Source organism: Cydia pomonella, chromosome 13, assembly GCF_033807575.1.
Source record: "Cydia pomonella isolate Wapato2018A chromosome 13, ilCydPomo1, whole genome shotgun sequence".
Taxonomy (NCBI): Eukaryota; Metazoa; Arthropoda; class Insecta; order Lepidoptera; family Tortricidae; genus Cydia; species Cydia pomonella.
In genome coordinates, this window is record NC_084715.1 from 229516 (window position 1) to 242950 (window position 13435).

General features: G+C 38.0%; 2 protein-coding genes across 2 annotated transcripts in view; one reads left to right on the top strand and one right to left on the bottom strand.

Annotated features, from left to right (window-relative positions):
• Positions 1 to 2015: 2015 nt before the first annotated feature.
• Positions 2016 to 12267, bottom strand: LOC133523960 (forkhead box protein J2-like). The gene is made up of 6 exons (XM_061859692.1): positions 11671 to 12267; positions 9785 to 9908; positions 9477 to 9623; positions 8722 to 8914; positions 8116 to 8190; positions 2016 to 7633 (listed from the first exon to the last, which is right to left on the bottom strand). Exons 1-6 carry the CDS (start codon positions 11859 to 11861, stop codon positions 7440 to 7442), a joined length of 924 nt encoding a protein of 307 aa, XP_061715676.1. The 5' UTR covers positions 11862 to 12267; the 3' UTR covers positions 2016 to 7439.
• Positions 12268 to 12442: 175 nt separating this feature from the next.
• Positions 12443 to 13435, top strand: part of LOC133523963 (unconventional myosin ID-like) — a 70251-nt gene continuing 69258 nt past the window's right edge. Inside the window, exon 1 of the mRNA XM_061859695.1 lies at positions 12443 to 12688. Coding sequence (XP_061715679.1) covers positions 12600 to 12688 — 89 coding nt within the window. The 5' untranslated portion in view covers positions 12443 to 12599. The remainder of the gene's footprint in view (positions 12689 to 13435) is intronic.

The window sequence follows — 13435 nt, forward strand, 5'->3', positions numbered from 1 at the left end:
TTTATTACGCTATATTCCCGTGGTTATTGGTAAATTCTACAAAAGCCAAATTTTTGTACCTTCATATTCAATTATAATATGAGCCATTTTATTTGTGGTTTCCAAGTTTTACTCATTTATATTTTGCTTGCTATTACTTTCATTCCTAAAAAAAACCGATTTCGTAACTGACTCACTCACTGATGATCATCAAAACTCTGAGGGTCTTTCTGAAGTTCTAGGAAGCAAAAATTTGGTATGTAGATAGTTTTTGTTATGGGAAATAGAATAGTTTTCAACTCCAAAATCACCCCGTAAGGTTGAAAAGGGGAGTGGAAAAGGGCGTTAGTGGGGAAAATGGGGTTGTAGTTGTATGGGGAATCAGTAATTTTTTTTTAAAGGTGCTCCTAGATACGTATTTCAGGGTTTTTAATAGTAAATCAACCCCAACCCTTTAAATTACGGGATGGAAGACTGTCATAAGCAACTTACAAAAATAAGTGAAATAACAGCTCATTCGGAGAACAATTAGACAGATAGAATACTCTTTATTGGCACACCTCAGTAAAAGATACAGCTTAAAGAAAAACTATTGATTACTGATAGAGGCAGACAACAGGCGGTCTTATCGCTAAAGAGCGATCTTTTCCAGACAACCTTTGGGTAGCGGAAACAAAAATAATCAAAAAGAGTAGATGTTGCAAAAAAAACGTTATGAAGCGTACTTTCATACACACAATTTAGGTCAACAAACATACACTTATAAGAAAATGAAATAAACATACATAATAAATATAACAGACACAAACCAACATATAACAGCAACATTTGTTGATACTGCGTTTTGCTTTTATACAGATGATGGGACATTGACAGCATCAATATGTTTCTCGAATATAGGGAGCGTGCATGAACTGTAGGAGGCAGCACAGGAGCCGTCAGATTTTTGACGCGAGGCGTAAATGTGATGTTTTTTGTTCCGATGTAGCCCACAAGATGGCAGAACCTACTATGCACAAGAAAACACGTGACGTGTACATGTGCATGTTTATGGTTCCGATTCAGGCCACAAGATGGCAGACCCTCCAACGCGCACGGTCCCTATACTTTATAATATAACCTGACATACTTAATGCTAAAATCAAAAAATATTACGAAATTACCTACAAAACTAAAATTAAAACCTAAAAAAAAAGGGTATCATGAGTGACCTAGCCCAATATGTTTATATTAAGCTAGATAACCCAGGTCAGAACCCTGTGGAAGGGTTCCCATAAGGCTGGCTGCATTCCCCCTTTGGATCGCTATGCCGATCCGTTGGGCGAGGAAGGAGCCAGCCCTACGGTCCCCCGTGACATCAATAATTTTTTTTGAAAGTTGCCGAATTAATTTATGAGCGCTTGGGCACCACGGTCCTAGAGTTTCGACTGCAAAAGCCACAAATATATGCCGGTCAGTGAGAGCTATATATTTGCGGCATTTTGCAGCCTCGGCAGCTATGGCCGCCCCGCCCGCTCTCAATGATGTTGAGCCGAGGTGAGACGGTGCCAGGGTGTCCACGAAATGATTTCTCAAATTAAATCTCGGCTCCCTCGATAAAAAAGAAGTTAAAATCTTATCTAACTGTATTCAGACCCTGCACCAACTAGATCTCTCAACCACAGAGTAAAAAATAAATATGTAGACGAAAATGAGAAACATGATCATACTTGCGTAACCCAAATATGAACCGAATCGAATGCCAATTACCTAGTCACCGGCATGCCGATAACATTTTATGTAGAGAACAAAATAGGCTGTTTCATTAATTTGAACCATATAAATAGAATGGTAAAAATGCTTTTTCAACGAGCCTGTAATAGGCCAGGCCGCCTTGGCCTATTTTTCCCGTTCACTGGGTTATTATATAGCAGCAGCAGAGGTAAAGGAAACGATACCTTTTGTTTAACAAATTAGATGTTTGAGCTCAATAAACCACCTCAGAAAATGCAGGGACTATTGGCTTCCGGGAAGGGTGTTTGAAAAAGAAACGCATAATTGTTAAAAGTTTATATTATATTGTACATCAACTATGATTTGTTTAGAGGTAGAACATCCTACGCTTAAAGTAACGGCTACGGGTGCGGCAGGAACGCCGCGTCGCACAGGCGGAGTTGATCGGCAACTATCGGTACTCCAAACTAGAATTATCGACATGCACGAGCCTACACTGCGAGTGACCTTGGCGGGGTCTGTCTGACAAGGAAGGGTACCCAACTGTCCGACTCAGATTTGATTCATTTTGATATATGTTATAGAGTAGTCTAAAATAACGGACAAGTATTTTTGCTGCTTTCAGCAAAGCAGTAACTTTTTAGTACTTTGGAGGACAATTTCTCCCAATAGGTTGAGTTTGGGCAGCTAAAAAAAATACGTTGGGTACCCTTCCTTGTGAGCTTTCCTGCACCAAACATACATTGATTGAGTAACATGTAACACAATTTCGTGCTTCGAATTAGCCACGTAAACGAGATGGCGCTGTACGGCTCCATACATTTTGCGGTAACTCTGATTGGGACTACTAAAGTTACTTGAAGACCCAAATAAGTATATTAAAACATTACAACATTTCGATATGAGTGAAATTAAACTAAACCTATAAATATTTATCTTTTTTCCCTCATGAGTCATGAGTATAGAGTATATCACTCGTAATATAGAATCGTGATGTTTATATCAAATATTTTTCTTCACAGAACCATATTTTGTTTTTCAAAAAAAAAGTTTTATCACAGAAAATAATTAATACTATCAAACAATAGATGGCAACTCAAATATATGCACCAAACAAATACTCAGCTCCACGTGATTACAATCAGTCACTAATCTAAATAATATAGATAAATATAATGTTCTGTACGGAGAGTAAAAAAATTATATTAAAATATTTAATATTTAAAATATAATTGATAAATACGGAATGTAATTTCAAAGTAAAAACCAATAAGTTTTAGCTTAGAGCGACATTACACTTAAAGTAACATGTTCGCTAACGCGGTACAGTCGAGTTCACAAACATCTCCACAAAGCAACGTTCCAAAAATATATTTTCATCACACGAGCACGTACATCATGTTATCACACGTAGGTGATGCGGTCCGCGAATCCTAAATTTTGTAGGGCTGTAATGTACGTAAGAAATGAGGCAGAAGTTTTATTTATTTCCCTTGTTTTCCTCACAAGTGTGATGTGTCAACATTGTTAGCCACGGGCGATACCTGAATTGCGAATTCGTGTTGATTAAGCCCTACTTCGTAAATTCTTGTTTACCGCCCTTAACAATGTTCACGACTCTAGACACTGACAATAAGTTCGTGTAAATATATTTTTGAAACGTTGGCCTGTAAAGATGTCCGTGAACTCGACCGTACAGCCAGCACAGAACAGCCAACCTACTTAACACTGGATACACTGGCTCTTATATTTGTGATCGTTATTATATATAAAATAATTTATAAACCAATTCTATCTTTTTAACCGCGGCAAAAATATGCTTCTCGTTTATGTATTTTTGAAATATAAGTCAAGATACGAAAGTTACAATAACAATGTGTACAACGGTCAAAAAGATGGAATTGCACCTCAATCAGCGACTCCTCAGTTCGCGAGACGCGCGCTTACAGCGGCGCTACCAAATACAACAGTAAGAACACCAAGTTATGTTTTCAATTCCATTCTTCGACGTGTCGTTCTCAGCCATAAAGTATGTCTGTTGTCAATAAGCTTTAATATGATATATGACCTTTATTGACAAACGTGTTACTTTTGTCTGAAATCGTCACATATTTTCTCGCGAACTGCACTAGCGAAATGACAAAATATACAGATTTGTCGTCCCGGCCTAGAGCGACATTAATATTACCTTAACTAACACAAATAATCCCGCGTTAAATAACTATGTACACACAACTATGTTTATGATTGTATAGTATCTAAAAAATTCTGAACACATTTTCAATAAGATATGGGACGCCGAGTGCCGCCGCGGCGTATGGCACGAACGATACTAATCGTTAACTGTTGAACATACAATTTCAATACATCTAAACACAATGTCGAAAACTTTATCTAACACATATTTCTATGTGAACAACCCGAAATACGGAAAGTTAAATTTTTGTTTCATTACCTACGGCTGATTGTACTTTTATATTTTATATGGAAAGTAAATAAGTAAGTTGTGACCTACACATTCAACTAGCTCTGTATGGTACTTTAAAAAAGAACTAGTATGAATGTGTACCATACATTTTTAGACATTGTGTTACAATGTTTTGAAATTATATTTTTCAGCAGCTAACTGTACTAATACATAATTTACAAATCCAAAATAAACTCGGACAAGCGGGTACTGAGCTATATTTATATATATCATATATTTACCAATAGGCCCCATTTACGCGATTATCTACTAAGCATTTACGTATATAAGTGCGACATGAATATTACATACATTTTTACTTTATCCATATTTTATTTATTATTAAATAATAAATTCGTACCAACTAATTCATATTTTTATGTACTACCTCGTGGGTACTTGTCTCGACAAGTAAATCTGAGCCGGTTAGTATTATGCATAAATAATGATTACTCGTGTATATAATATTAAAATAACTAATATATCTATTACAATATACTGGTCACTCTGAGATCTGATCGCAGCACTCTGGCTCCAATACTGTTGCTCGCCTCCACAGTATCGACAAACAGTTATTCATTGTAGAAGAGGTGTAAAATCTTAGAAAAGTACGTGCCTCGAATTGTAGATGGCGCTGCACAGGCCCGTATAGTGATGCAATAACGCTGCTTGTCAAAAGTTGACGTGTGACAATTCAGTTACCATATGGCGCCGTATGGGGATCTAGTACAGCTGTCCTCGGGGCACCATTTTTCCTTAGACTGTATACCTTTTGTTCAATCAACACTGCTTGGTATCGTGTAGATTCTGACAACACATTTAACTGACCAATAGTAAATCTTATCGTTCGAATAAGTTCTACGTTGATGAGTTAGCTGTGCACACGGTACACGACTACTGACAACAATACGCCACGCGTTGCACCGTCTCCTACACGCGGGTCTGTAGACACAAGCTTTCATACAAGTGTCTTAACACGTGTACAATTGTTGACCAAACCTAGAGTTATTCATAATAGAATAGGTTATAGCCTAAGAAAAAAGAAATCGTGCCCCCGTGACAGCTGAATTAGATGGCGTCATAACCCTTAGCCGCCTAGAGGCATATAAAAAGGTCTCCTGTTCCATTTAATTTCGAATCTTTAATTAGTAAGTAGTAGTATAAAGTTCTGTAGTGACCGAATTGCCAAACGTTAACTTTAGACAACCAGATACCTCATAATTTAAGAAGCATTTTATAGCGACACTTGTCAAATTCTAGAAACATTTTTTTCTTAGACTTCACCTTTTCTTCCAATAATAACTCTTTGGTAGGCTATCTAATATACTGCTCATGACACTGATATCGTGACACGAGTATTTCTATCCTGCTCTATGGTCCATTGGCATGTCATACAATAAGTACAACAGTCTGTACAGCTAGGGAGGTAACTACACTACAGTACAACTAGCATATCAATAATTGGCAGATATGTTGGTGATGTCGATACATTATTATGTGGCATATATTATATTTAAAATAATTTGTAAATTACTGAAAAATATCTTTGCTACGGGCGCGGTTCATAGATGAGTGAACGATTAATGAATGTTAATATTGAACCCCCAAACATATGCAGTCAGTGCGTGCAGTTAGCGACTCCAGTAAACAGGGTGCCTAGCCAAGGTGGCAAGCGCTTGCGTTACGACAGCGAAACGCTTTGCGTCTATCACTCTTCCATGTCAGTGCGACAGTGACAGTATCTTTTTGTTCACTACGGAGCGTAAATGATTGACATGTTGGCACCCTGATTTTTTTCAAATTATGAGCCAAAATCTTCCTTTTATTCAATGACAAAGTATATGTAAATGTATGTATCCCCTAAGTATGTATAGAGGACACAGGGTTATATAACATTGGAACTCATCCGGACCGCGCCCTGATATTATTCCTTTACAAAATTATCATCGAACACTATTTGTTAAGATTACCATCATATAACAATATCATCGCGTATCAAAAGGTATATATTGTTAAGTAAAATAATATCCAAAAATTCAAATGTATACTTTACACAAATGATTATTTTTCTTGAGAGATTTAGAAATATTGTATAAGCTAACTTAAAGATTCTTTTGTAGTTAAATAGTTTATTTTACTTAATAATATATATAGTGCACAACACGACGATATAAAGAGTTACTTATAACTCTAGCAACAAGTGTCTGGAACACACTCTTGACCACGCTCCGTGGCGCCGCTCTCGGCTGACCACCGCTGACTCGTATGCACTTCACAATAAGGCCTACGATGCGTCAGTCAACAGCTTCATTCCTATACTACTGGCAATCGCGTTAATGTCGACATGTATTAACGCTAACATCTTTAAATCGAGTAAAATACATTCCAAATGTTATTGGCATATATTTGATCAACAAATATTTTAATTAAGTCAATAGCTCAAGCAGGTTTATCTCAAATATAGGTGGCTCCTTTTTTACGAGAGAACATTCCATTATAAACCATATATTTATAAGGTTTATATTTTTACAATCAGTGGGGTAAAATGTCGAGGATTGAGGTTGAAACTTAAACCCTCGAAAATGTCAGTAAAATATAGAAAAACATCATATTTTAGTATAAATTATACTTATCTTTTAATTTAAGTAGAATAGTAATAGTTAAGTAGAATGTAAGATGATTGTAGACAGGGGGCCAAAACGAATATTTGAGGTAAACTTACTTTCTCAACTCTTGTGCTAAAACACATTGAGAATTACAACAGGAAAAATACAGTGTATATTAGTAATTATTTACTGTCCGTTACACCGCCATTGCGGTCGATATAAAACATCGCCTCGATAATTAGTATTGTAATGTTGGCAGTACTTGCATTTTTACAAGTATTTCAGTTACATAGCGCTATCCCATCATTATTAATTTAGACTGTTAAGTCTGTTTCATTTGTTTCTTTGATTTAATTTTTTTTATATTAAAATGTTAAAACAGTTCGTTTGCCTCAATCTGTCCGACCAATTACCGATTTGTAAATTTAGAACAAAGTCGGTACAACAACACGATCGAACTGTTTGAACAAAGATTAGTTAAAAACGGTTTCAGGGACGAAAGTACCCTTTTACAAACACATCAAAACAAACAGACTGACATATTGAAGTCCTCGCGCCACAAACTCACGTCCAATAGAAATAGCGATAGCGCCGAGTCTCCCGCGAGCGTCGAACTACGTCACAATAAAGGATCGCTTCCCACCTGAGCGGGTCCAGGTTCAGCACACGGAGTGTTATAAGTCTGTGGGCCAGTAGAGCGGGCTGTGGGGCGCGTGGGGCGTGTGGGGCGCGTGGGGGGCGGCGGGCAGCGGGTCGTCGGGCGGGCAGTCGCAGTGGCGCGGCAGCACGAAGTTGCCGTAGTCGTCCGTGAGCGCGGTGAGCTGCGTCGCGCACACGTGCCGCCGCCCGCCCGCGCACCACGACCGCTCTGACAATTACGAATACAACTATTATAACACGTACATTCAAATCTAAATCAATATTCCACCTTGATATCGGGAAATATCCCATGAGCTCAAAGAAGCGTATTTTTTGTGTATAAGCAAACAGTAGGCGAGTCCACACAGAATGAGCATACGCGCAAGGAAATTTCCTCGCGCACGAAACGGCCAGTGTAGACGTGCCTCGGCCGAGGGAAAACGCGCGCCGCCTCCCCGAGACAAGTCTACCCTAGCCCTTTTGTGTGCAAAAAAATTGCCTCGCACGTAAGCTCGCTCTGTGTGGACCCGCCCAATGAGCAGACGTATCAATAATATACAATGTAACCTGTTCAAAGCTCACGTGAAAAAATCTATATAAGATAAGCATTAAATATCTAATAAAATGAAATAATAACATAGGAACCAATAAAAGAAAATTGCATATTTAGCATAATTTGTCATGAAATATTGTATGTTTTTATAATATTACCTTCACTAATGTCCACGTCTGATATTAGCTCCTCATTCATGAGCGCCGTCAGCGCGTCGTCTGTGTGACTCGATTCTGTAAATAACAAATTGAGACTTGTTATTTTGTAAAAGCATAACTGAATTAATAAAACTGAATTTTAAAGATCTGAGCAATAATTTAAATTTCCCATTGAATTTTTAAACTTTGTGTGAGTGCAGGCCGCATTTGCATGTAGCATCCAGCTGACTTAGCTACAAATAAATTAATCTCAATTATCTTGTATATTATTATTATGTATAAAGTCTGCTCAATTTGACACTACAAAAAATGTAATCCCAGAATATAACTCTATAAATTAGCACCTCACGTTTTACCCATTATAATTGACTGCATAGGAAGTTAATACGAAATTATGATTCCGTAAAGTATTTTTATATCCATTTCAAATTGCGGGTTCAGTTCCCGCGAAGATTACGGGCGGCTGGAACCGTGGTGGTATTTTTTGTAGCTCCGAATGATGTTGCATTATGATTACTGATGATGATGGTGATGAATGTGAAGATGTTTTAGAGAATGAGCAGTACATATGAGTCATAAGTATTGTAAAAGTTGGTTGGATGTAACCTGTGGCGTGCAGGTCCGGCGCGGCGCCCAGCTTGGCGGGGTCGGGCGCGGCGTCGGTGGGCGTGGCGGGGGGCGTGGGCGCCGCGTCGGGCGCCAGCGGCCCCCCCCCCCCGCCCCCCCCCCCCCCCGCGCCCGCGCCCGCCGCCGCCTCGCCGCTGCTGTTGCTGCTGCACTCCGGGCTGTACGGCGCCATCTGACAAACCATTCTTCACTTGCTAAACCTTCCTATTGCTACAGCAGCTCGGTCGGTGGCAATGCGGCCGAGACACGGCCACACAGGCCGAGATGCTTTGCGTGGCAATTTTCGCAGCAATGATACCAATGAAACAGTACATGAATTCCGAGCCTGGCGGTCAGACAGGTACAGGTACATCCACAATCAAAGATAACGAGTTCGAGTCTAAAATAATTATACAATCTGTCTAAATATCTAAATCCTCATGCTACCCACGAAGCTTAGAAAATCATTTTTTAGTTTATTTTCTTTCCTTTGTTTCGGCACAGCACAGCCCACCGGCCACGTGCGCATGCGCTAAAATATTTGAGTCGCGCACGCCCACGTCACGCCAGCGGTGTGCCATCTCACATAAATATTTGTATATTACAACGCGCACGTACGCGTCTACGCACATGCACCCGGTGTGCACAGGCATTGAATGAGAGCAGCATTTGATCAAAGTGGAATTGCTTGATGGAAGCCTGTGCAACAACGTCTTGTGTTCAAAATAAATATACAAGTTTACCAAAAAACTTACCCGTAGCGACCTCCGTCGCCGTGGAGTCACTTCAGATAACTTGTAACTACTATCCATAGCCCAATATGACCCTTTGCCCGGGTCATCCTTGCTGCGGGCCACTTTCATGAAACATTTATTCAGGGACAAATTGTGCCTGATGGAGTTCTGAAATTAAAACAATTTATGTATAAAGAATATTTTATGATGACACTATAATGAAATGTGGAATAAGGTTGAGTGAGTTGACTGTTTCATGTGCATACACGACATGTGTGTGTGTTGGCCTCTACACACAGCGCAACAGCTACACATTAAGTAAGTCTTACCATCCATCCTTTACCAGCTTCCCTGTAGTACGGGAAGGCGTTGCAGATGTATGTGTAAATCTCGTTGAGGGTCATCTTGCCATTGGGCGAGCTGCTGATTGCTAGGCGGATCATACTGGCATAGCTGGAAGCGATGAAGAGTGGATTACCTTCATAAGTCTTAAATTAGAAGCATCTAGGAAAGTTAAAGGAGTTAAAGTCAGGGTTTGAAAGGGTAGTTTTTTTTTATCAATGGAGATTATCCTGACAATAAACAATTTGACAGACTCTTTAATATTTTAATTCATCCATGATTCTCAAGGAGTATTACAGTGTAAACTCTACATAGCAACACTCAAGGGACTGGTGGTTTTGTGACGCTATACAGTTTTCATTACACATATAGAGAAAAATTAATACTAAAGTAAACTAGTTGATAGCCAACACATATTGACATTATAGGGAGTGAATTTTTATATTGAGTGATGATATTATATTGAGTGATGTTATATTGAGTGGTGTTATATGAAGTTTACACTGTATTTTGATACATTAGATTCGTATGTAAAGCAGTTTAATACAATAGATACGACCGGTTTGGCCTAGTGGGTAGTGACCCTGCCTACGAAGCTGATAGTCCCGGGTTCAAATCCTGGTAAGGGCATTTTATTCATGTGATGAGCATGGATATTTGCTCCTGAGTCATGGGTGTTTTCTATGTATTTAAGTATTTATAAATATTTATATATTATGTATATCGTTGTCTAGGTACCCTCAACACAAGCCTTATTGAGCTTACTGTGGGACTTAGTCAATTTGTGTAATAATGTCATATAATATTTATTTAATTTAAGATATACAGAAAAACGAACAAACAATATTTAGTTGTAATTGATTAAGAAATTTAGTGACATACACAAATCAAAATTACAGGTGTCTTGGCAAGGGTGGGCAACTGGAAGTTAGAGCAATTATGTGTTGTACAGTATAGGATTATGTAACAACCATTTCAAAGATCAATTAAGTATCAGTCTCACACATCGGTTGTGTATATTATATTTATATACTTACATATATATATATATATTTATTTATTTATGTAACTTATGTATGTATCTTTATATATTTAAGTAGTTTATAATTAATTTATATGAATTAGGACTCTAATTCTTTCAATAAAAATTTATTTTAGTTTTAAATGCACCACCTACAATCTTTTCTACTTTGCCCTAAGGTTGACTGGTAGAGAATGCCTCATGGCATTAAGTTCGCCTTTTGTACATTAAGATTTTCTTTTGTGCAATAAAGTTTAAATAAATAAATAAATGTTAGTAAAATGTAGTGTTGAAGGATTTAATTAGTCATAAACTGTAGTTCTAGGAACTGCTTTAGATTAGATGTCTGAAGGAAAACAACTTAAATAACCAACTCAGGCACATGATGTAATGCAACACCTACCCATTACTTGTGGGTCTTATGACTAATTATTATGGAATTAATACCATTATACCTATAAGGAAGGTCTCTATGTCTACCGTTCGAAGAAACCGGGAAATTATGAAGTTTAATTTAAGTAAAGAAAATATATTTTCTTTACTTCAAACTTACATATGAAATATGTAATGAAAATAAACAGATTTATAATACATTGTTGCAAAACTGAAAAGATTCTGAAGCAAAACCTTAACCTTCCTGGACTTCCTGGCTCCATGGGGAACCAGGAAATCGAGAAAGACTTTGGTTTTAATTGGGAAAATTAAATTAAATTTAGAAGCTGCCCAGAGTTCCAGTGGATTTCAAAAAGTTAAAAAAGCATTTAAATGTACTAGCATTTATCAGCTGCTTGATAGTTAGCAAGAAACTAAGAGGAATAAACGTTTAAGGGTAGAAGTGGCCAATTTATGAACCTGTAGGCGGGTTTGGCGTGCTTGATCTTGTTCGCATTCTCCTTCTGGTCTGCCTCTTTGTTGTTGTTCTCCTGCAGCCCCAGCGGCTGCACGCCCTCGAACAGGAAACGCGGGATGGGCCCCAGCGGACTGTGCCGCGGCGGGCCCGGGCTGTACGCCGGCAACCATTCCACTCCTGGCGAGTCACTCATTGTCCATTCACCGCACTCCACTACACTTCACTACCCATTCCTAACAAAGAAAACTAGACCGTTTAGGTCGCACTACACCCAACAAGTCTCTCCGTGGGCGTAACTCACGCTTGCTACCTTTTATGAAGAGGATCCCCACATTTCATTGTAGAACACCAAGATCGCGGATCCTTGAAATTACGATGTTACAGAATACTTTGACGGTGAACTCCGAGAAGGCGAGCAGCTCATGGAAAACGCAACGACGCTAAAATATAGTTGAAGACGTTAATTAACCATGGAAAATAACATAAAAAATGAAATAAAATTAATTTTCTGAAATTATTATGACATTTGAGGCGCCTACAACAAGGAAAATGGCGGCGGCGGTCATCATTCTTCCTTTTTTTTTTATCTGTCTGCCTATGAATTGTAGAATTTTTATCCTTATTCATAAATGAACGAAAAATAATATGTTATTTATTAAAACGAACCAAATAAATATTATGTAATATGCTATAAACTCAACATAATAGTTTATAGAAGTTGCAGAACTTTAATACTGGTAACATTGCAAAGTTGCCAGCGTCAATAAAATATTTAAAAAACTGTCAGTTTGAATGAAATGTCGAAGGTGGAAGGTCGCCTCTCGGTCCGTTTAATTTTAACGGTTTGTTGACAAATTATACGCAAAGAAAGCAACTTTTCTATGAACATTATTATTAACTTTTTGAGTGGATTATAAAGTGTTTTGTGACCATGGCGAGTCAACCCGAAGTCGGCGTGTCCGACTTCGTGCTCTTGGACAATTTGACTGCTGACAAGTTTATTGAGAATTTGCATTTGAGGTAAGTGTGACTTTTTCACGTTTCGGCGCCGTGCGTGGGATTTCTCGGTCGAGTCCTCCGCAATAAAAGAAACATAACCCGCATGGAATAATACAGAGTACGGTGTAATTTATAAAACTGTGTATGGTGTTCCACTTTAGCGCACGTTCTTGTGTTTAGTTAGCTGTTGTTTGACCTTCGTGTCATGAATTATCGGAGGAAAAAGCCTTTGGTGCAGCTTTATTCCTCTTAGGTAAATCAATATGAAAAATCAAAAGAACAGCTGATATCACCACTTCAATAGCGCGTAATCATTTCTTTAGTTTATAAATACAAACTAGAAAAATAGTAATTTATGTAAACATACTTTAATGTAATAAAACTTGAAATATAATTTTATACCTGCATTAAAAAGTTTTCACGTAGCCAGGTTACTCACAGTGTCATGAGTGTTAATAAAATTATTCATTCAAGGAACATACAAACTGTATGTTGTTGTTTCAATAGTTTTCCTTGTGTTGCCCTTGTGCTGTTTTTTAAGTGCCTGTATTAGGAATACATACAGCTTTACTAATGTTTGTAATTGGATTGATATTTTTGTTTGAATGATAATCTCTGGTCATGGCCATTCACATCCACTGTCCAAACTAAATTTGTGTGTTGACCTGAGTAATAAGTACAGTCACGTCTAAAAATATCGATACGAAAAAGTGCTAAAAATATGTATACACTACCTTAGTATACGGGCAATAAAGTCGTGTATACATA

Excerpts from the sequence above, each read along its gene's own strand:
- LOC133523960 (XM_061859692.1), bottom strand. The coding sequence starts at position 11,861 with ATGAGTGACTCGCCAGGAGTGGAATGGTTGCCGGCGTACAGCCCGGGC. Across the intron at positions 9,624-9,784 it reads AAGCTGGTAAAGGATGGATG|AACTCCATCAGGCACAATTT; the intron begins GTAAGACTTACT and ends TTTTAATTTCAG. Across the intron at positions 8,191-8,721 it reads GCCGGACCTGCACGCCACAG|AATCGAGTCACACAGACGAC; the intron begins GTTACATCCAAC and ends TGTTATTTACAG.